The following is a 23,442-nucleotide window of genomic DNA, read 5'->3' as shown; positions in this document are numbered from 1 at the left end:
AATATGAACCTCAACTTCTTGTCAAAAGTCTGCTTTCATCACCATAATGTAGCCCGATGTCAGCAAGCACATCCCAGAGTATTCCTCAGTGTTCTACAGCCGCATATCGTCTTATCTTTATGGTGATGTCCAGAGATTTGAGGATTTTTTTCAAAAAATTTAACTTGACATTTCCAAATTTTTTCTCATTTAAGCCCTTTTTTCCTTGCCCTATCTGCTAATATTCCAAGGAACACACTTGAAACACTTAGAGTGGAAAAGGACTGGGGTTCCAATTCCCCGGTGGTCCCTAGCACTTAGTAGCTATGTGACCCTGGATGAGTAATTTAACTTTTCCAGATCTCAAATTCCTTATTTCTAAAATATCAATAATATCAGCTTCTTACTGTCTTTATGAAAAGTAATTTTAAAATATGTATCAAAAACCTTAAATTGCTTCACACACATTAACTAATTTTAGTTCTATAGATATCTCTTCATCCTAAGTATCTAAAACACAAGAAATTTTTAATATAAAAGATTATTCCATTATTTATAACAGTAACAATCATTTTCAAATGTCTTAGTTGTCCAACAATAAGGAAAAACTTAAGCCACATGACCTGTATGATTTCAGCCAACACAAATAATATTTAATAACCTGGGAAATGATCATCCTATAAAGTTCATTTTAAAAGGTATAAAGTCATAAAGTTCAAGCTCAAACATGTTAAAAAAACACTCACACAAAAAAAAAATACTGCAGAAAAATACACTAAAAATGTTAAGACCTGTTATTCCTGGTGATAGAGTTTATAGAAATAAATTAATAATTATAAGCCAGAAATTATTTTATTTGGTCCAATTACAATATAGTTTAAATCAGAGTCTGTAACTTTTCACAAGCTCCTGCCACTTTCCTCCTGGGAAAGGAGAAAGATATGTCAACACATGTTAATTGGTAACACTCTCAGAAAGAAGCTGGTGTGTGTATGTGTGCGGTGTGTATGTGGGGGAGGTGTGTGTGTGTATACACACACTGTCATGTCTCAGATGCAATCTAGCAGCAACCCTCAAAAACCGAAAGAGGAAGGAATGTGCTGGTAGCAACTATGTCACATGTCACTTATTTTAAAAAGAGTCACAGTGCTGTCTCAGATACCTGGTTTAGCATCTAAAGATTAGTAAGCTTTAAAAAAAAAAAAAAGTTTTCTTTTTCCCCTATAATTTCCCTTATTACTAATTTTTTATTTCTAAATCTTTTCAATCTCTACAATGTCAATCCTATGAAATCAAAGCCCCATCAATGAAGCTTCTTCCCTATATAATCATATAAATAAGTAGAATTCAGTACATAAAATCAATTGTATACCTGCGTTGCTTTTCTCAATTCAAAAGAAATATATTCAAATATATTCTATTTGTAGAGGTATTCTTATGTGGCAGAATTTGACCACAAAACTCTTTAATAGGCAGATAAAAATCAATTATAGGTAAATTAAAAAAAAAGAAAATCAAGGTTAGTTCAACTAAAATGAAAAGAAGAACAGCTCTCTTTTAAATAATTTTCCAGTTTTTAAAAAAGCATTCCATTTTGTTGTTTTTATTTTATTATTGTTCACTCTCCCTTCTCACCAATACCTACATTATTTCCCTAAAGATGATTAATCATATATACATTTTAAAATTCTTTCAGTTTTGCAAATTGATCACTTTATGATTATATTTCAAATAAAACAAGACTAGGGTTAAGTAATGTCCACTTTTGATTCCTGTAAGTTCCTCCAAGAAGCAGTTTCATTGCTCACTTCTCCTGTGGATATTTAGGATTAGGACTTCCAATCACAGAGACAAAAATATATTAGTCATCTGAACACAAAGGGGTTTTCAAAATTAGAATTGCTTTGACATCCATGACCTGTTAAATGTTGAATTCTAAAATGAACCTCTAAAGTTAAGATAAATATCCAGTGAAGTGCTGAAAAGGTAAGAAGCAAAGCAACAGAGGTAATGTAAAATTCAATTGAGGAACAGATAAGGTTCATTCACAAGCTGATAATGTACAGCTACAGCGCAAGGAGATAAAAGAGCATAATAAAATTATATTCTATTCACATTCAACCAGTTGGACATCCAGATTGGGCTATGCCTTATAGATGAAGCTGCCTCCTTATGGTTCCCTTGGTATGTTCTATAGCTGCACACTTTTGTGTCAATAGAAGGCTCCCTTATTTATGCTCTGATGATTTACATAATTAAACAAGGATGGCTAATCTAGGTTTTTAAATTATTTTTGGTAAATAGAATGTAAAACCTGGCTACTAACTAGATAGCTCTAACTCTCAACCTAGACCTTCAAACACCATCAGGGAATATTTATAAGTCTGATGTACATATGGTGCCCTAACATCACAACAGAGACTTACTATTCTCAAGTTACCTTCAGTTTTTGACATGAAAAAGGTTTAAAACACACTGCTATATCACTGAATTCATCTATGAATAAAATATGATAAGAATTCAATACAAAAGCATGATCAAAAGGCAGATGGTGGAATAACAGCAAAGAAATCCTTCAAATGAGAAACTGTTGGAATTTCTAGGTATCCAGGACCACTTTCTTGCTCAAGCACATTTGCCTTGGAGGCCTGGCTAAGATACTGATCCAACAGAGGTACCAGTCACATTCATCACTGGTGAAATTAAACTGGTTAAATACAAAAACCAAAATTCCATGGGTAGGATGGGAATGAGGATACCACCATGCTGTAATCATTAGCATCCATTATCAAAAGCACGCAAACAGTATCTTTACAATCCCACTTAAATGATAGTACCTTTCCTGGTCTGAATGGTAGTCATCATTTCTTTCTTTTCCCTGAAAATTATTATCAGAAAAAACTAAAGTGAAATGTAATTTTCACACCTTTAAGTCATAATAACATTTAAAGGGTAAACCAAAATTCCAAAAGGACTTCATTTATCCCTTTCATTGTTTTGTGAAGTTACTTGTCTATTACATCAACAAAAGCAATTAGTAGTAGTCTATGGGTACTTTCCAAAAAAAAAAAGGCCTTGTTACCAAACAAAAGGCCAGTGCTGCATTGATTCAGCCTGTGTTTGCACCACAGGCACTAACTAGCCTCTGTTCTCTAAAATACTTCATCCACCTATTTAGTAAAGTCTGGGTTACACTGATCTAAATTCAAACTAGGTGACCTCTCAGTTCATCCAAGGTCTTTGGTCAAATGTCGCTTCTACAGAAAGACCTCTCTGACCACCCTCTCTAAGATAACACTACCCCCTAGTCTCTTCCTCTTTTCTCTGCTTGATTTGCCTTCACTGCCCTTATCACTGCCTGACACAGTAGTAGTACAGTTATGTCTGTATTTGTTTACCGTCTGTTCCTCTATCTCCATATTCTCTTACCTTTGGCTTCACAGCATTTATTACCATCTAACTTCTCCTATTATGTCACCACTGTATTCCTTACCAGCTAGAACAGCATCTAGCACATATTAGGTACTCAATAAATCATTTTTTGAAGACTGAATGAATGAATGAATGTCTTCCCACCTAGTATTTCAATTCGTGAAGTCAGGGCCTTTGACAGTTTTTCTAACTAATGTATACCCAGCAAGAGTGACTGGCACACGGTAAGCAGATAGTAAAATCTCTAAACGAATGAGTGAATGACAGTAGGAAAGTAAATTACTACAATCAGATCCTTTCTCTACAACACATTTTGGTGGGGGAAGGTGGAAGACAGTATGAGGCAGGTAGAAGAGTGACAAAAGGAATGGCAAGGGACACTGAATATGGAACATCTCTATATTCCAAGTTTCTTTAAAGAGTTGATAAAGAAAACATGTAAAATTCAAGAACCCATCTTTTGCTGTGACAAGTCCAATGAATAACTAATGACTGCACAGCAAAGCAAACAGTCAATACAATAAAAAAGTCAACCTATAAAGTGGGAGAAAATATTTGCAAAAGATATATCTGATAAAGGGTTAATATTCAAAATACATAAGGAACTCCTACAATTTGATAATAAAAAAACAAGTAACCTGACTTTTTTAATGGGAAAAACACCTGAATAGACATTTTTCCAAAGAAGACAAACAAATGACCAACAGGTGTATGAAAAGGTGCTTAACATTACTAATCATCAGAGAAATGTGAATCAAAACTGCAATGAAAAACAATGTCACACTTGTTAGAATGGCTATTACCAGAAAGACATAAAATAACAAGTATCATTGAGGATGTGGAGAAAAGGGAACCCCTGTGTACTGTTGGTGGGAATGTGATATGGTTTGACTGTGTCCTCACCCAAATCTCATCTTGAATTGTAGCTCCCATAATCCCCATATGTTGCGGGAGGGGACCTGGTGGGAGATAACTGAATCATGGGAGCAGTTTCCCCCATACTGTTCTCGTGGTAGTGGATACGTCTCACAAGATCTGATGGTTTTATAAGGGGAAAAAAAAACCCTTTTGCTTGGTTCTAATTTTCTCTCTTGCCTGCCACCAATATAAGATGTGCCTTTCACCTTCTGCCATGATTGGGAGGCCTCCCCAGCCACATGGAACTGTGAGTCCGTTAAACCTTTTCTTCTTTGTAAATTAACCAGTTTTGGGTATGTCTTTATTAGCAGCATAAAAACAGACTAATACAGTAAATTGGTACCAGGAGAGTGGGGTGCTGCTGAAAAGATACCCGAAAATGTGGAAGCGACTTTGGAACTGGGTAACAGACAGAAGTTGCAACAGTTTGTAGGGCTCAGAAGAAGAGCGGAAAATGTGGGAAAGTTTGGAACTCCCTAGAGACTTGTTGAATGGCTTTGACCAAAATGTTGATAATGATATGGACACTGAAATCAAGGCTGACGTGGTCTCAGAAGGAGATGAGGAACTTGTTGGGAACTGGAGTAAAGGTGACTCTTGCTATGTTTTAGCAAAGGAACTGGTGGCATTTTGCCCCTGCCCTAGAGATTTGTGGAACTTTGAATTTGAGGGAGATGATTTAGGGTATCTGGCAGAAGAAATTTCAAAGTGGAAAAGCATTCAAGAGGTGACTTGGGTGGTGGTAAAAGCATTCAGTTTTAAAAAGGAAACAGAGCATAAAAGTTCGGGAAATTTGCAGCCTGCAATAGAAAAGAAAAGCCCATTTTCTGAGGAGAAATTCAAGCTGGCTGCAGAAATTTGCATAAGTAATGAGGAACCAAATATTAATCAGCAAGACAATGGAGAAAAAGTCTCCAGGGCATGTCAGAGACCTTTGCAGCAGCCTCCCCCATCACAGGCCCAGAGGCCAAGGAGGAAAAAATTGTTTCCTGGGCTGGGCCCAGGGTCCCCTGCTGTGTGCAGCCTACAGACTTGGTGCCCTTCGTCCCAGCCATATCCACCGCTCTATCCATGATTAAAAAGGGTCAAGGTACAGCTTAGGCCAAATCTTCAGAGGGTGCAAGCCCCCAGCCTTGGCAGTTTCCCCATGGTGTTGAGCCTGCAGTTGTGCAGAAGTTAAGAACTGAGGTTTGGAAATTTCCTCCTAGATTTTGCAAGATGTATGGAAATGCCTGGATGTCCAGGCAGAAGCTTGCTGCAGGGGTAGGGCTCTCATGGAGAACCCCTGCTAGGGCAGTGCAAAAGGGAAATGTGGGATTGAAGCCCCCACACAGAGTCAATATTGGGTCACTGCCTAGCAAAGCTGTGAGAAGAAGGCCACTGTCCTCCAAACCCCAGAATGGTAGATCCACCAACAGCTTGCACTATGTGCCTGGAAAAGCCACAGACACTCAACACCAGCCCCCAAAAGAAGCCGGGAGGGAGGCTGCACCCTGCAAAGCCACAGGGGCCAGGCTGCCCAAGACCATGGGAACCCACCTCTTGCATCAGCGTGACCTGGATGTGAGATGTGGAGTCAAAGGAGATCATTGTGGAGTCTTAAGATTTGACTGCCCCACTGGATTCTGGACTTATATGCAGCCTGTGCCTCCTTTGTTTTGGCCAAATTCTCCCATTCAGAATGGCTGTATTTATCCAATGCCTGTAACCCCATTGTATCTAGGAAGTAAGTAACCTGCTTTTGATTTCACAGCCTCATAGGCAGAAGGGACTTGTCTTGTCTCAGATGAGACTTTGGACTATGGACCTTTCAGTTAATGCTGAAATGAGTTAAGACTAGGGAACTGTTGGGAAGGCATGACTGATTTTGAAATATGAGGACATGAGATTTGGGAGGGGACAGAGCAGAATGATATGGTTTGGCTGTGCCCCCACCCAAATCTTCTTGAACTGTAGCTCCCATAATTCCCTTGTGTTGTCGGAGGGGACCCGGTGGGAGATAATTGAATCATGAGGGCCGCTTCCCCAATACTGTTCCTGTGGTAGTGGATAAGTCTCATGAGATCTGATGGTATTATAAAGGGAAACCCCTTTCACTTGGTTCTCATTCTGTCCCTTGCCTGCCACCAATGTAAGACATGCCTTTCACCTTCTGCCATGATTATAAGGCCTCCCCAGATACATGGAACTATGAGTCCATTAAACCTCTTTTTCTTTATAAATTACCCCATCTTGGGTATGTCTTTCTCAGCAGCATGAAAACAGATTAATATAGAATGTAAATTAGTACATTATTGAAAACCTTATGGAGGTTCCTCAAAATTAAGATTAGAACTACTTAACGATGCAGCAAGCCCATGTCTGGGTACATATCCAAAGGAAATGAAATGAGTATCTTGAAGAGATATCTGGGTTTCTCTGTTTATTGCAGCATTATTCACAATAACAAAGATAAGGAAACAACCTAAATGTTTGTTGACAGATTAATGGAAAAAGAAAATGTGGTGTATATATACACAATGAATATTATTATATTATTAAGTCTTAAAAATAAAGGAAACCTTGGTATTTGCAACAACATGGATGAACCTAAAGGACAGTACACTAAGTGAAACAAGCCAGGTACAGAAAGACTAATACTGCATGATCTTACTTATATATAGAATCTAAAATACTCAAACTCCTAGAAGCAGAGAATAGAAGATGATTGCCGGGAGCTGAAGGGAGGAGGAAATGGGGAGATATTGGTCAAGGGGTACAAAGTTTCAGTTATGGGAGATAAATAAATTCTGGGCTCGACACAGTGGCTCCTGCCTATAATTCCAGCACTTTGGGAGGCCAAGGTGGGAGGACTGCTTAAGCCCAGGGGTTTGAGCAGCCTGAGCAACACAGTGAGACCACGTCTCTACTAAAAATAAAAAATTTGCCGGCATGGTGGTAGGTGCCTATAGTCCCAGCTACTCAGGAAGCAAAGGCAGAAGGATCACTTGAGCCCAGGAATTCAAAGCTACAGTTAGCTATGATTGTACCACTGCACTCCAGCCTGGGTGACAGAGTGAGACCCTACCTCAAAAAATAAAATTAAAAGATGAATACGTTCAGGAGATCTAATGTGCAACAATGTTAACATAGTTAACAATACTATATTTCAAACTTAAAATTTGCTAAGACAGTAGATCTTTTTTTTTTTTAGGCGGAGTCTCGCTCTGTCGCCCAGGCTGGAGTGCAGTGGCCGGATCTCAGCTCACTGCAAGCTCCGCCTCCCGGGTTCCCGCCATGCTCCTGCCTCAGCCTCCCCAGTAGCTGGGACTACAGGGGCCCGCCACCTCGCCTGGCTAGATTTTTGTATTTTTTAGTAGAGACGGGGTTTCACCGTGTTAGCCAGGATGGTCTTGATCTCCTGACCTCATGATCCGCCCGTCTCGGCCTCCCAAAGTGCTGGGATTACAGGCTTGAGCCACCGCGCCTGGCCAAGACAGTAGATCTTAAGTGTTCTCACCACACACACATACTAAGTAACTATACGAGGTGATGAATATGTTAATTAGCTTGATTGTGGCAATAAGTTCACGATGTATACATATATCAAAGCAACAAGTCATACATCTTAAAGATACACAATTTTTACTTGTCAATTGTGCCTCAATGAAGATGAAAAATTAATAACTAGAAGAATAAGGCTGTTCTAAGGCTGCCCCAAATACAAGGGAAAACATTAATGCCTTCGTTTGGGGTTTAAACAGAATTGAAATTTCATATAATAGCAAGAATCAAATTACTAAGTTATGAGTAATATCTCCTTCCCATCAAAGATCTTTTCTATTTGTTTTCAACATCTCAATTATTAAGTCTTTTCTAAGGGCCTATAAAAATTATTTTTCCGTTTAATTAAGGGGGTGGTTCTTGAGCTTTTCACCAATTTATAAGTCATATTTCTGGCCAGGTGCAGTGGCTCAAGCCTGTAATCCCAGCACTTTGGGAGGCCGAGGTGGGCAAATCGCCCGAGGTCAGGAGTTCAAGACCAGCCTGGCCAACATGGTGAAATCCTGTCTCTACTAAAAATACAAAAATTAGCCAGGCGCGGTGGCAGGCGCCTGTAATCCCAGCTACTAGGGAGGCTGGGGCAGAAGAATCGCTTGAACCTGGGAGGCGGAGGTTGCAGTGAGCCAAGATCATGCCACTGCACTCTAGACTGGATGACAGAGTAAGACTCTGTCTCAAAAAAAAAAAAAGTAATATGCTTACATTGTACAATCAATTTAATTCAATAAAAGTGTTTTTAGAAAATTATTTCACCACAGATAAGCATTTTAAGATTACTCCAGTGGAATTAGCATATGTCCCTTAGTTTCCACAGTTGTAATTAGAGGGGCTATGTTCCGTAGCATTACTTGTGGGCTCTTGACCACCATTTGTCTATTTGTGAGAGTGGCACCAATATTCCTCCTTGAGAATACACCCTTGCCCCCACATCCTCACAGAGGAGATGGACCACCATTAAGGCATACATTCTTGTTTGGCTACAAAATGATACACGAAATGAAATAAAGCAATGGAATATAAAGGTCAAATGATAGCCAAACAGAAATGTAATTTTCCCCTAGTTTGGCTGACACCAAAGTCTTATTACTATTCATTCAGCCAACAACACAGAATAGAATGATTCCAGGTATTTATCGGAAAATATTACTTCAAAGTCATTGCAACCCAATCATAATCATTATTAATGGCTCAAATGTGAAAAAAAATAATATTTATAGCTGATTTCCAGTAAGAAAAACAATCCATCTATTTCTAAAATATACTAAAATATTTTATTGGATTAAATCAGATCACCAGAAAACTATATATTGGCCCTCTCACAGAATTACCCTTTCTCAATGTTTCTTTAGAATTATGCCATATTGAAAGAGCCTATGAAACTCACTGCTGAATCACTGTTGGAATGTTGTTGAGGATACTGTTCAACACATTGCAAAGTATCTTCTTGAGGCTAAGGGAGTCAAGAGGTCCCAGCATCAGCTTGATTAATTGTTCTTCTCCAGCAGAAATAGTTTAAGTTTATAAATACTGAACAAAAGAATACCTGTGCTTCCTTCTTTGTGTTGAAAATGAGAAATTGCAGCTGAAATGCTTATATTAGTAAAGAAGAAAAGTTAAAATTAAACAACTAAGTTTCCACTTTAAGAAGCCAGAAAAAGAATAAGTTAAACCCAAAGTAAGGAGGGAAAAGGAAAAAAACAATGAGCAAAAATCAATAAATTTCTCAAAGAACAAAGTAAATCAACTAAAAGTTCATTCTTTTAAAATATTAACAAAATTGGGAAGCTCCTAGTAAGAATGAATTAAAAAAAAAGAGACACAAATTACCAATATGGGATACAAAGGACAGAACAACACTACATATCCTAATGGCATTAAAAGGATTATAAGGAATACTATGAACAACTCTACATCAATAAATTTGATAACTTAGATGAAATGCACAAACTCCTTGAAATAACTTATCAAAACTGACATGAAAAGAAACAGAAAATACGAATAGACCTCTATTACAGAGTTTGAATTTGTCATTAAAAAGTTTTTCATATAGAAAATTCCTGGCCCAGATATCGTTAAGACATTTGTAAAATAAATAGCATTGATCTTATATAAGTTCATTTAAAAATAGAGGGAAAAAATAGGAAAAAAAAGGAAATATTTCTTGATTCATTTGATGAAGCCAGAATAATCCTGATACTAAAATAAGAAAAGAAAGTTATAGGCTAATATCCCTCATGAATTGACATGAAAGTAACATTAATAAAATATTAGTAAGTTGAATAAATTAATATATAAAAAATATAATGCATGTTGACAAAGTAGTATATATTCTAGGAAGGCAACGTTGGCTTAACATTTGAAATTCAGTCAATGTAAATTCACTATATTTACAGAATAAAAGAGAAAAATAATATAATCATCTCAATAATTTCAGAAAAGGGAATTTGCTTAAAAAAAAAAAAAACAACTACATGAAAGACAACTAACGTGGCAAAATAGCAAACTATTTTTTATAAGATCATAACCAAAACAAGAGCATCCATTCTCACCCCTTCTATTCAATTTTGTCCTGGCATTCCTGGCAAATGCAATAAGGGAAGAAAAATAAATAATAGAAGACACAAAAATCAGAAAAAATAAGTAAAACTGCCAGTGTTCACATTTAAGATTGTCTACAGGGAAAATCCCAATGAATCTATAAAGTAACCACTAGAACCAAATAACTTGCCCAAAATTACACCATCAATAAAGTTTAAACTGGGGTTTGAGCCTATATAATCTGACTCCTAAATTTTTAACTTCTACATTTTCTCTCTAGAGATGACCATGCAACGTTTGCATTAGCTCACACACCTCGACATAGCCATTACTATAGGCATTGGGAATCTCATGAAGATGTGAAAACAGAGATTCAGAAAGATTAATAACTTGGTCAATTTCACATAGCTAGAGGGTAGAGGTGACAGAATTTGAATCCAGGTCTGGCTGATCCTAAGACAAAGTTGATTTGACGATATCATGTTTTCCAGACTGGAAACAGAAAACAGGGAGATCCAGATGCTAAGGCCCTGAAATAAAAGTGGAATATAAAAGTCAAGACAATTATTGACTGGTTAGATGTGGAAAAGGACATAGGAAAGGGAAAATGCAGATAACTTCAAAGTTCTGAGAATGAGGAAGTCACAACATCATAAATAAAATAGTAAAGCAAGAAGGAGAAACTAATGGGGAGCAGGGCTAAAAAAGATGAGGTCAACTTTAGACAAGTATCAATCTGTTAGGTTAGAGATCATTTTGATGGTGAATGATAGAACACCAAAGAATGCTTTAGAGAAATAGGGCTTTTTTTCTTCACAAAACAAAAATCTGAAGGTGGGTAACTACCGATCTGGGTTCAACAGGTGGGCAAAGTCAGAACTGGAGGCTCTGTGTTTCTCTGGGCACTTCCTCCTGGGATTACAAGATGGCTGCCACAGGCCCAGGCCTCCAGTAGTAACTCCAGGCAGAAAGAAGAGAGGAAGGGGGAATCAAATACATGGGTAAAGCAAGAGCTTCCCTGGAAACCTCTAGTAGACTTCTGCTATGTCTCATTGGCCAGACAGCGTCACATGGAAACCTCACCTGAAGAGAGATCGGGAAAATAAGTATGTTGTTTTTCCAACCTCTATAGCAGAGGTAGGTGAAGGAAAACAATGTCTGCCCCACAAAAGATTAATGGGATATTCATGTGGGAATATCCAACAGACAGACAAAAATACATCTGGTCTAGAAGATAAGCCACAGATATGGAGTTTAAGGAATCTGCACAGTTACAGCAAAGGAAACAGATGAGCGCTCCAAGAAAGAGCTGGCACGGAGAGAAAAGAGAATAGTGGCAGCACTTTGTTTTTCTTTTGGGGCTGGGGAAGCAAGCGGGTGCACACGGATGCAGCTGAGTCAACACGCCAGGACTGTCCGCCTCCGCTCATCAGCCAGATTGTTTTCTGTCAGATGTTCAGCTGGATCTCACTGTCTCCCTCCCCACCCAGTTCTTCCCATCCTCTTTCTCTTCCCTCAGTCTCTCAGTACTCCTAGGGCAGTCTCTCCCTCATCTGTGATGTGAAAGTACTGGAGGAAAAACCCACTCTCATTGACCACTGTTGAGGATGCACAAAGATGGTTTTATTCTGACTGAAGAAAAACTAGTTGCATGGGGGGTGAGGAGGTGGTGTAGGACAATAAGCAGTTACCATGAGAGGGCCATAAAATCTTCCAAGCTCATGGGAAATTCCAACAAAATGTATCTGCCAGTCCCACCCTCATAGGAGGGGCCAGAAATCCATTTGAGAGAATTCCAGTTAAGACAAAGAGGCTGGATTTGCTTTGCTAAGCACCACTTTTCCTCTGAAGACTCCTTCCAGCTCGCAGGCTGTGTGCAGGAGACCAGGCAGCAAGGCCAAGGGTGTGGACTAAGCACACCAATCCTACATGTATCCCCAGTATGAGGGAGTCCAGGTCTGGCTAAACTTTCCTTTCCTAATAGACTAAAGCAAGTAAAATCAGCACCACAGAATTTAACCCTAATTACATATGAGGTTGTATTGTTCTCGAATTACTCCAAATATATATGTCATGTGCTCCCATGTATTTGGGGCCACAGTGAAATGTTCCCTGATAAACTGCAAATAGATAGTTGCCAAGCATTAAACTTTAAAAACAATAAATTGTTAACATTATGAAAAGAGATCACTTGATATTATATACCTCATTATGGAAATATATAACACTTCTGTGATGCATTCTTAACAAAAAGTCAAACTCTAGACCCAAATACCAATTTACAGGAAATACAGGGGACAAAGGAACATGTTTTAAAAAACTGCATGGAGGTACAATGAAAATTCAGACTGAAAAAAACAACAACCCAGTTTCTTCAAGAAATGTATTATAAGGAAGAAAAAGAGAGAAAGAGAGAACCCAGACCTACAGACATATCAACTAAATGCAACTTATTTAGCTCTTGATACAAACACACTGCAAAAAAGAAAGTTATGAGGTAAATGGGGACATTTGAACACTGACTGAAAAATTGATTATATTAGAGAACTAATGTCAAGTTGTTTAATGTGTGTGATATTGTTCTCTTAATAAAAAGTCACTACCTTTTAGAGACATATACTAAAATGTTTACAGATGAAATATGTGGAATTTGCTTGAAAATAATCCTGGGGGGAGTGGGAACTGCATGGGGGTATAAACAAAACAAGGTTGGCTGGAAGTTGATGATGCTGGAGTAGGGGAAGGGGTGGCACAAATCATACTGGCTGGACACAGTGGCTTAAGCCTATAGTCCCAGCACTTTGGGAGGCCAACGCAGGAAGATCACTTCAGCCCAGCAGTTTGTGACCAGCCTGGGTAACATAGGGAGACTCCATCTCTATAAAAAAATTTTTTTAATTAGCCAGGCATGGAGACACACGTCTGCGTTCCCAGCTACTCGGGAAGCCGAGACAGGAGGATCGCTTAAACCCAGGAGGTCAAGCATGCAATGAGCCATGATCAAACCACTGCCTTCCAGCCTGGGTGACAGAGTGACCCTGTCTAAAAACACACGCACACACAAACAAAAAGAATTAAGAATCATACTGCTATTTCTTTTTTTTGTATATTTTGATTTTTTTTCCATAATAAAAAGATGTTCTTTTAAAAAAAAAAAAGAGTGGGGGGAGGATTTCAGGAGGAAAAACAGATTAGACTAGAGCTATGCAGTGTCATTTTTTAAAAAGTATTCACATTAGCCAAAAAACATAGAAGAAGCAACAGAGGCAGATGTTCCTTCCCCAGCACAGGGTCCAGTGCCAGGGCCTTCCTACAGGGTTGCAGAGGCCATCATCCCTGAGGAGAAGGACTCCTGTGGCCATCTTGCCCTGGGCCTATTAGCACGTACTCTAGTCAGGGCACTGCACTGAAGCTGAAGATAAAATGATGAATAAAATATAGGGACTAAAGTCAAGTGATGTGAAAAGAGAAGTAAGCAGGCCATTACAATGGAGTTGGACTTGTGTTATGTCATGACAGTGAGACCAAAGTGCACTGTGGGAGCACAGGCAATGGTGATCTGACTGGAAAAGGTGGCAGCCACACTGTCCTGGACGATTCCCAGAACTACCTTCTCATTATCATCCAATTCCCAGGGTCTGTTGCTCCAGGAAGAGGATGTACTCTTATACAGGTCAGAAGATGTAAGCATCCTGACCTCCTGGCAGCTTGGCTTCTCATTGTAAATGCAGAAAACGGACTTCTGAGAATAATTGGATTTCCCATATGGCTTACTTAGAAGAAGAATACATTAGCCAAAGGACATGAGTGTCCACTTCTCTGATGTGACAGATCTTATTGTCAAATTAATAAACCGTCTTTCTGGTTTTTACAGTCTCTGAGAGTCTGGTACCTGTGTATCTGTCACTGAAAGATGTATTAATTTTTGATGTGCTAACAAGTCAGGATTCTGAGATTGCAAGACCAGGCTGAGCCCTGGAGGATGTACCGGGGTAATGTCATCCCTTGGGACCTGGCTAGTAGATACCAGCCTCCTCCAGGGACTCCCTTCTGCTCTGTGTGCTTCTTTGATCCTCGGTATTTCTCAAGGGTTGGACCATGTCTGATGCTTCTTTGATATTTGAGTCATCTTCTCTCACCATGTGTGCTACAAAGCATTTTGGTTCTTAACAAATTTATCCCTTGACTTCTTTCACTCTCAACCTAATCAAAATAACTAACATAATATCTATCTGGGGGCAAGTCAGATGGAAACTGTCCATGGAGCATTTTTAAACTGAAATATGAATACTTAAAAAAATTCATCTGCTGCCTTTGAAAGATCACAACCTTTTGAATAACCATGCTAACTTCATCGTCTGCTTTGGCTGTGATAGCCAGTGTTCCTCAAATAAGCCAATCAACTGAGGACCTTTCTCCAACTTATACTTCTAATTAAAGAACAAGAAACCAAACACTGTGAACTCCTTTCCAAATGAAGACAATTTCTTTCATCTCCAGTGGTTTCACTGTCAATCACTTAGATAGGTTCTTTCATCTAAAACAAAAGATGGCAAACTTTTTCTGTAAGGTCCACATAGCAAATATTTCAAGCTCTGTGGGTCCACAGTCTCCATTGCAGCTACTCAGCTCTGCCAAGCGGGAAAGCAGTTGTAGACAATATGTAACCAAATGAGCATGGTTATGTTCCAATAAAACTTTGTTTATAGACACTGAAATTTGAATTTCATCTAAATTTCATGGGTCACAAAATGCTACTCTTCTTTTATTCCCAGCCATTCAGGAATGTGAAAACCATATTTATTTATTTATTTATTTATTTATTTATTTATTTATTTATTTATTTTTGAGACGGAGTCTTGCTCTGTCCCCCAGGCTGGAGTGCAGTGGTGCGATCTCAGCTCACTGCAAGCTCCACCTCCTGGGTTCACGCCATTCTCCTGCCTCAGCCTCCCGAGTAGCTGGGACTACAGGCGCCCGCCACCACGCCCAGCTAATTTTTTTGTATTTTTAGTAGAGACGGGGTTTCACCGTGATAGCCAGGATGGTCTTGATCTCCTGACCTCGTGATCCCCCCTGCCTCAGCCTCCCAAAGTGCTGGGATTACAAGTATGAGCCACCGCGCCCGGCCTGTGAAAACCATTCTTAGCCCACAAGACAAACAGGCAAGCTGTCAGATCTGGCCCACAGGCCATAGTTTGTCAATCCCTGCTCCATCATGATGAATGCCAGCAATGAGTCACTATACTACATGAATGTGTATGGTCCCTGTCCTTTCATAATACTCCTTTACCAACCCTGAGATCTAGGATTCATAAGTGGATCTTAAGTTCACAGTTGGCAAATTTAAAACCTTACGGGAAAAATATTTTCATTAAAATTAAACAATGGGCCAGGTGTGGTGGCCCACACCTGTAATCCCAGCACTTTGGGAGGCCGCAGCAAGTGGATCAGCTGAGGTCAGGAGTTCAAGACCAGCCTGTCCAACATGGTGAAACCCTGTCTCTACAAAAATACAAAAATTAGCCAAGCATGGTGGTGGGTGCCTGTAATCCCAGCTACTTGGGAGGCTGAGGCATGAGAATCCCTTGAAACCAGGAGGAGGAGGTTGCAGTGAGTCAAGATCGCGCCATTGCACTCCAGCCTGGGTGACAGAGTGAGACTCCATATCAAAAAAAAAAAAAAAAAAAAAGACATTTTACCCATCTTAAGTCCCAAATAGTGGGACTATGTAATTTGTTCCTAATTACCATCCCCTCAGAAAAAAATTGTAAGATCCCTGAGATAGTGGTGAGCTTGTTTTACTCTAACATGTGAGATTTTTTTCAATGTTGGTTTATCCATCCAAATGTTCAATGTCTTGTCTTTCTGGTTTTAAGATTAGTATTTGTAGACCCTCATCTCCTCAGTCCCACTATAGTCCAAGACGGTGGATGCTTGATACATAAAAAGCTTTAGATTGTCTTTCTTTAACCTAATCTACATATCTACACACTTGTAATCCCCTTCCCCACTTGCAAGTATTGTCCTATCTATGATAACTTTCTAGGCATTCCTAACAAACACTTTAAGGCTCGATTTTCCTTGTGTTTTGTTTGTTTCACTTCAACATTCATTGCATACTTCTTTACTCCTGCAGACTTCCTCTTTTAACTCTCCTTTTTATTTCCAGTCCCAGGGTTTCTCTTTTTTTCACCATCCACAACAGTTGTCACTTGAATGAGGCATATATTTGAACTACGTTTCCCAGTTACGTCCTTTTCCCAGTTAAAAGGTCCCAGTATCATATTCCCAAGTGAACCCACAGGGGTTCATTGCACTATTCTTTCTTTCTTGTGCAGGGTTGACAATGTCCATTATAAAAAAGTTTTTATAAAAATAGAGCATACATTCCTATATTCTAGATTTGGTCACAACAGGAATTTGTAGTTGGGAAGAAATTAGCATATTCATATGCCACACCACTGCCTGGCATGCCCTCCCTATTCTCTGCCTGGTAAAATTTCTCTCAGCCTCTGAGGTCTACGCAGGACACCTATGGAAGCATCTCGATAACTCACTCATCTGCATTCCCCAAGCACTTTATACATCTCCATTAAAGCACTTACCACTGCATTGTGGTTAGCTGTTTATACAGCCGTCCCACCACCAATCTCCCCTACCCTCCAAGCCTATAAGCAACTCTCATATTTTGTTGTATCCCCAGTGCCCAGCACAGTGCCTGGAAAAGAATATCAAGATAGCATTTCTCAGAAACGTTGAGGGCACTGTCTCCACTAAACAGGGCTTTCAGGGGGCTTCTCTAGACAACTTCCATAAACACTCTCAATCTTTCTCCTTTCCTAAAAAATAAATAAATAAATAAACAATCTAAGAGAAAAACACACCTTCAAAACAAGGCCCCCGCAGCCTTCATACAATGAGATTGCTGCCCTAAACTGTTCCTCACAGGTATCAATTCTGGCATGAACACTGCAGAACATGCAAAGTTCTCTTAATACCACAAAATAAAAAGCCTACACGGCACCTCACAGTTTCACCTTTTTTTCTTCTTCCATTTGTCCACTTATCCCTGATAGTCCTATCCTCATTTTTCAGACACTCAAGGAAGTAAAACTGACATGTCCAATATCAGAACTGGTAACAGCTCTGTGCCTGAAACCCTTAACTTATTGATCTGTCCACTCATCTGACTCTTCTGATGCTAGACTCAGTATCTGTGAAGGGTTTTTTTTTTTTTCCTAGTTTTTTTTTCCATTATGAATGGTGGCATTAAGTGAGGGCACCATGCTCTAAAAAATCCATTTCAAGCAAAATCATTTGGGCAGATACACATTATGAAAAGAGAGAGTCGACTATGTCCCACTTGTGTTAGTATTGCTCTATGATTTTGCCATAAGTACTTCTTCTTATTGACTAATGGGTTTCCAGTGAATTAACGACTGTTCAAAAAACGCCATGCCATGCATTTCTACACATAGAAATATGTTATCTATTATCTAAACATTCCATTCATAAGGAAGCACCACTATTTATAGGTTAAGTGCAAGATCTTGAATCCCATATAATTCCTTTTTCCTGAACTATTAAATTTAGATACTTGACACATTAACAACCTCTATCCTTCAAATGCTCTTAGTTCTACATAATCCTGTATGATTTAACCATTACTTTAATTCTCTTACTATTTATTGCATGCAACTATTTCTAATATTAGTACATATCATTTTAGACATAAATAGGGCACTGCCTGCCAAAAAATCTTGCTACTGTATGGTAATTGAAAGTCAAGACTATTTATCAGATATATTAAGTTATTCAAATGAGCTACATTTAGCTTTTCTCAAATTACTTAATATTTTTCAACAAAGGCCTATAATAGAGTATGCAAAGCATGTCACACTTAAGATTTTCAAGTTTGATCGTGTTACGAATCTGTTAATTGAAAATTTTTCAATATGGCAGAACACAAAATATTTCACACAAATGCAAATAGAGATGTCATGCAGATAGCTGCAAGACGTGAATCATTGCCCTTCTGCGTTAAACTCCGAAATTCAGAGGCAGTTCACTCTGCAAGATTTCTTGCTCAGTTCTTAAAAGTTCAGATGCATCACCTTTTAATCAGGGTAATAAGCTATAATTGCTAACATACTATAATTGCTAATGTTTACTGCTAAACCTGCAATCTGGACAAACAGAATATTATGCTGTCAGAGCCTGGAAACAACTGCAATCCACTGTTAACACACACATCCTCCTTAGAGAGAGCTGTCGTCGGGAGTTATATGCTTTATGTACGGTTTTAATTATTATTATTATTATTTTTTTTTTTTTTTAGCGTAAAGGTCTTTTCCCGAGAAGCAGGTATTAAGACGAAAGCAGCCTCCCAAATGACCTTCTCTAACACAGACCTTGAGCGAGCGACTGCGGGGGCAGAAAGCTGTGAATTTCAGCAAGGGACTCGACAGCTCCACTGGGTCCCTCACACTTTGCTTTCGAGAACAAAAAAAAGAATGTTACTCTGTACCTGCCGGTGCCCCCACCCCTCCTTAAAACTTAATACCCCGCAAGGTCTGAATAGCCAGAGAGGGTATGCATGATTCTTCCGTCCCGTGATGCCAAGAGAAAATAAACCCCCACCCAGGAGCGGAGCCTGGAGTCGCGGCGGGGCGGGGGGTTGGAGAGGTGGGTGCTCTCTCCCCTTACTGCGCTGCATTTTCTCCACCACGTGTAATAATCTCATGCCGCTGGCACCCCACGAGAGGCGGGGGTCCTTGTCCTCCTGTCTCCCGGACGAGGACCTCAACCCCTTCCCCCGCTCGGGGACCCGGCCACCCGCAGCCCGGCCGCGCTGCACCCAGGTGTGGGGCTGCGGCGGTCTCTGGGCCCGGGCAGCGCCGCAGAGCTCGGCCCCCAGCGGCGGCCCCCGGCCGAGCTACCTTTTATCCAAGCAGGCGATCCACTCGGCGGAGGAGGAAGAATGGGCAGCGTGCGCAGCAACCATGTTGAGCGGCGGCGCGCGGTGTCCCCGGCTGCTGCGACCTCCCGCGCTCGAGCTGCCTGCGCCTCCGCCCCCGCCTCGCCCGCCGCGCGGACCCCGCTCCTCCCGGCCGCCTGGCGACCAGCGCGGCTGCGACGGGCCCGCCCTCCCCGCGGGCTCCCGCGGCCTGGGGCGGGGGGGCGAGGGAGGGGACCTGGGGGGCGGGACGCGGGCGCGGGGAGGGCCAAGCCGCCCGCCCGCCACTGCACTGCGGCGCCCGGGGGTGGAGATTCCGCCCCGGGGTGGGGACCCCGCGGTCCCGCCCGCTGGGGGGCACTGGGGCTGGCGACCCTAGTGGCCGGCCACCTGCGACAGGTGGCCGCTGCGTCCCTCGGAGGCTGGGGCCCCACCCTCATCCCGGGGCCTCTGAGGCGGGGCGGGAGGGCAGGCGCCGCGGCGCGAGTGGGGAGTGGGATGCCAGTGTCTATATATTTTTCATACAGCAAATGCCACTAAAATGGCTGCTGCCTCTCTGTTTCCTTAGAAACCGATGAGTCTTCCTCAGCAGCTGCCGAAACTTGCGGCGGTTGCTTGCTCACCTTTGCTGCCTCCCCTTCAGAAAGGGCTGGAGGGGAGGGCGAGGAAGGCTTGGCGTGGGGCCGCCCGTCGAGTCTCTCAGTGAGGAATGAGAGGCCAGCTTCTCCTGCGGGGTGAGGAAGGGCTGGGCGCAATGGGGGGCAGTGTGGGCCGGGCTGGGGGCAGGGAGGGAGGGGGCTGGTGGGCCCGATGCGGACTGAGGGGGTGACAGGCTGAAGTCACTGGCCTTGAACCCTGGGCCTGCCTGGGCTTCCATCACCTGCATGGTGAAGAAAACACAGTTGAGAATGGGGAGTAGCCGGGCCACAGCAGAACTGAGGTTTTAGGATGCGGGCCGAGACCCGGGAGCGCTCAGGTGAACTTGGATGGTTGGCCCCACTTGCTGTTCTTCCTCTGGCTGGAGTGTTGAATGGGTGGTGATAACGGCCTGTCTCTTGTAGATGTTCACACAAATGTCATGTCTACAAGTTGTTCAGTTACACTCTGCCAAGAACCAAATTACATGCCAATGGTGGTTTAGGAATTTGGGGACAAGTTAAATCTTTTGGACTATTACCAAGCACTGTTTTGATATTTATGGCACTGCATTTGGGGGCCAGACAATGGGAGAAAGGGACATAGCATTGCTTTCTTGTACTGTTCCCCCTCCCCCAGCCCCCACCTCCCATCCAACCCTGCTAAGGGGAGAGTCAAGGGGACTGGAAAGAAGGAAAGAACAAGTGCTCTCTGGGATGCTTTGATTCTAATAAAACAGTTATTACCATGATATAAAAGCCTCCAAAGATGTGCCATTTCCCTCTGCTCGATAGCCAGGATCTGGTTTCAGACCTGCCACAGTGTTCCCGCAGCAACACTTCCCTCCCTGCTCAGGGCTTTTCCCCCAGTTAACCTTCATTCTGTTAATTTCTATCATGTTTATGGTAATATTTAAAATACTATACTATATAAAGGTTAACCAAAGGTATTTATGTTGCAGCTTTTTTACTATACAGGTATGAAGGAGGAACTGTATCTCCTATATATATTAAGTTTCATTTATTAAAACATCAGAGAGCACCTGAGAATGTTTCAAGGTCACCAAAAGCTTTCCGAAAATGGCTTTCTGCAAAGAAGATTTCCAAGTAAGGAGCTAGAGGAGAAAGGAGCTGCACATCACGTATTATCACACAGGCTTGGAGTTGCCATAGCTTTGGTTATGATACTAATAATAGTTGCCATTTATTGAACATCCACTGAGTGTTAGACCCCGTGCAGCACTCCTTGGATGTGTGATCCCGTTTAATCTTCAGAACACTCTATGAGGCAGAGCCAGAAGGACACTACTCCACAAAGAGCAATAAATCCTTGAAAATGTAATGAAATATTGAAAATGATATGTATCAGTACTTTCAGGGAGAGTGTTAATTGGATTGGAAGGAAGACACTGATGAGCTGCTGGGAGTGAGAGTGAGACCCTTGAGGAATTTACAGTGCATTTTAAGGAGTGTAGCCCTGATGAATTGCAAGGCCTTTGTTTTGCTGTGTGGGGGCCCTGCCTTTTCTCTAAAGAGAAGTTGAAGACTTATTTAAAGAACATCCTTTCGAAGGAGCACCAAAAATCACTAGCTCATCCAGAGCGTGCGCATGTCTCCATCCAGCCCTAGAGGAAGGTACGAGTAACTCCAAGATACTCACTAAGACGCTGAACTCGGGAAGGGTCTAACCCAGCTACAGGAGATAGAGCCCCAGAGCTGAATTTGGGTCTGTCTGATTCCAAACCCTTGCACATCAGTGATGGTATCCCTGTTTCTGCCAGTAGAATGGCAGTATAGGGCATGTCTACAATGACTCTCCAGAGGGTAAGAACAAAATAGTTATAAATCAGTTTTTTAATGTAAAAACAGAGAAATGTGTGAGGAATTAAAAACTAGAGATCCTTAAAACGTCAGGAATAGCTTTACTGTCCTATAGATTATCTTGTGATCTGAAAGGGATTTGATTACTGGTCAAGTACTACAGGAATAAAGGAAACTCTGTTGATAATTAGTTATTATAGTATTAAGAGGAAAAAAATGGGCTTTTGCTTGGATTGGATGGGAAAGGCAAAGAACCAAAGAATATTTATTTATTTCTCTCTCTTTAAAAGAACATAATGTATGTCAGTCCCAAAAGAGCACATGTTGTATTATCCTATTTATGTGAAGCTTCCAGAAAAAGCGAATCTATAGAGATGGAAAGTAGATTAGGGATTGCCTAAGTCTGGGAGGTGGGAATAAGGGATGACTGCAGATGGACCTGAAAAATCTTCTAGAAATGATCTAAAATTGGACTGTGGTGATGGATACACAACTCTATAATTTTTTTTTTTTTTTTTTTGAGACGGAGTCTGGCTCTGTCGCCCAGGCTGGAGTGCAGTGGCCGGATCTCAGCTCACTGCAAGCCCCGCCTCCCGGGTTCATGCCATTCTCCTGCCTCAGCCTCCCGAGTAGCTGGGAGTACAGGCACCCGCCACCTCGCATGGCTAAATTTTTTTGTATTTTAGTAGAGACGGGGTTTCACCGCGTTAGCCAGGATGGTCTCGATCTCCTGACCTCGTGATCCGCCTGTCTCGGCCTCCCAAAGTGCTGGGATTACAGGCTTGAGCCACCGTGCCCGGCCCACAACTCTATAATTTAATAACAATCATCAAATGGTATAGTTAAAATGAGTGAATTTTATAGTATGCAAATTATCTCAATAAAAATGTTAAGTAAATTATTAATGAACCCATATGGAGAAGAAAAATATGATTGATCTTTTGGGGGGAAATACAGAAAAGTATAGGAGAAAAAGTAAAAATTACCCATAATTCCATCACCTAGAGGTAATACTGTTAATATTTTAGTGCATTTAATTCTAAACTTTTCTATTATAAAAAGATACAATCAAGGCCAAGCACAGTGGCTCACATCTGTAGTCCCAGCACTTTGGGAGGCCAAGGCAGGAGGATTGCCTGAGACCAGGAGTTCAAGACCAGCCAGGGCAACATAGTGAGACCCCCATCTCTACAAAAATTTTTAAAAAATAAAAATTAGAAGTTATATGATCATACATGTACCCACAAACATATACATATATGTATATGTATATATGTGCCTATCATGTATGTATATAGATACATATATTCAAACAGACTTGAAAGCATTAATAGTTTATAGGCTACTTTTTCTATTGGAATGGAAAAATGCTTTACTTTCCTTAAAAAATCCTTAAACATTTTTTCCTGGCCACCAAATATTCTAGAGTATAGCTATAATTTACTTACACTATCTTTTGAGACTTGTTTTTTCACTGGGAAAAGGTATTATCTGCTTAATCTCCTTCCTGTAGTTTAGTGAACTCTTTCTCTACTAGAGAACTAAGATCTCTACTGAAGATCTCCATGAGACAAAGATGAGTCAAGACCAATATCTGTTCATGCTATGTAGATCCTC

At 40.9% G+C, this 23,442-nt stretch overlaps 1 protein-coding gene across 2 annotated transcripts in view; it reads right to left on the bottom strand.

Annotated features, from left to right (window-relative positions):
• Positions 1 to 19,556, bottom strand: part of RAPGEF4 (Rap guanine nucleotide exchange factor 4) — a 310,152-nt gene extending 290,596 nt beyond the window's left edge. For both annotated transcript variants that reach the window (XM_007965372.3, XM_007965373.3), the window contains exon 1: positions 19,353 to 19,556. In XM_007965372.3, coding sequence (XP_007963563.1) covers positions 19,353 to 19,417 — 65 coding nt within the window. In that variant the 5' untranslated portion in view covers positions 19,418 to 19,556. The remainder of the gene's footprint in view (positions 1 to 19,352) is intronic.
• Between the last annotated feature and the right edge of the window lie 3,886 nt (positions 19,557 to 23,442).

This window comes from Chlorocebus sabaeus, chromosome 10, assembly GCF_047675955.1.
Source record: "Chlorocebus sabaeus isolate Y175 chromosome 10, mChlSab1.0.hap1, whole genome shotgun sequence".
In the NCBI taxonomy this organism is placed as follows: Eukaryota; Metazoa; Chordata; class Mammalia; order Primates; family Cercopithecidae; genus Chlorocebus; species Chlorocebus sabaeus.
Note: the sequence above shows the minus strand (reverse complement) of the source record. Positions and strands in the feature narration are given on the sequence as shown.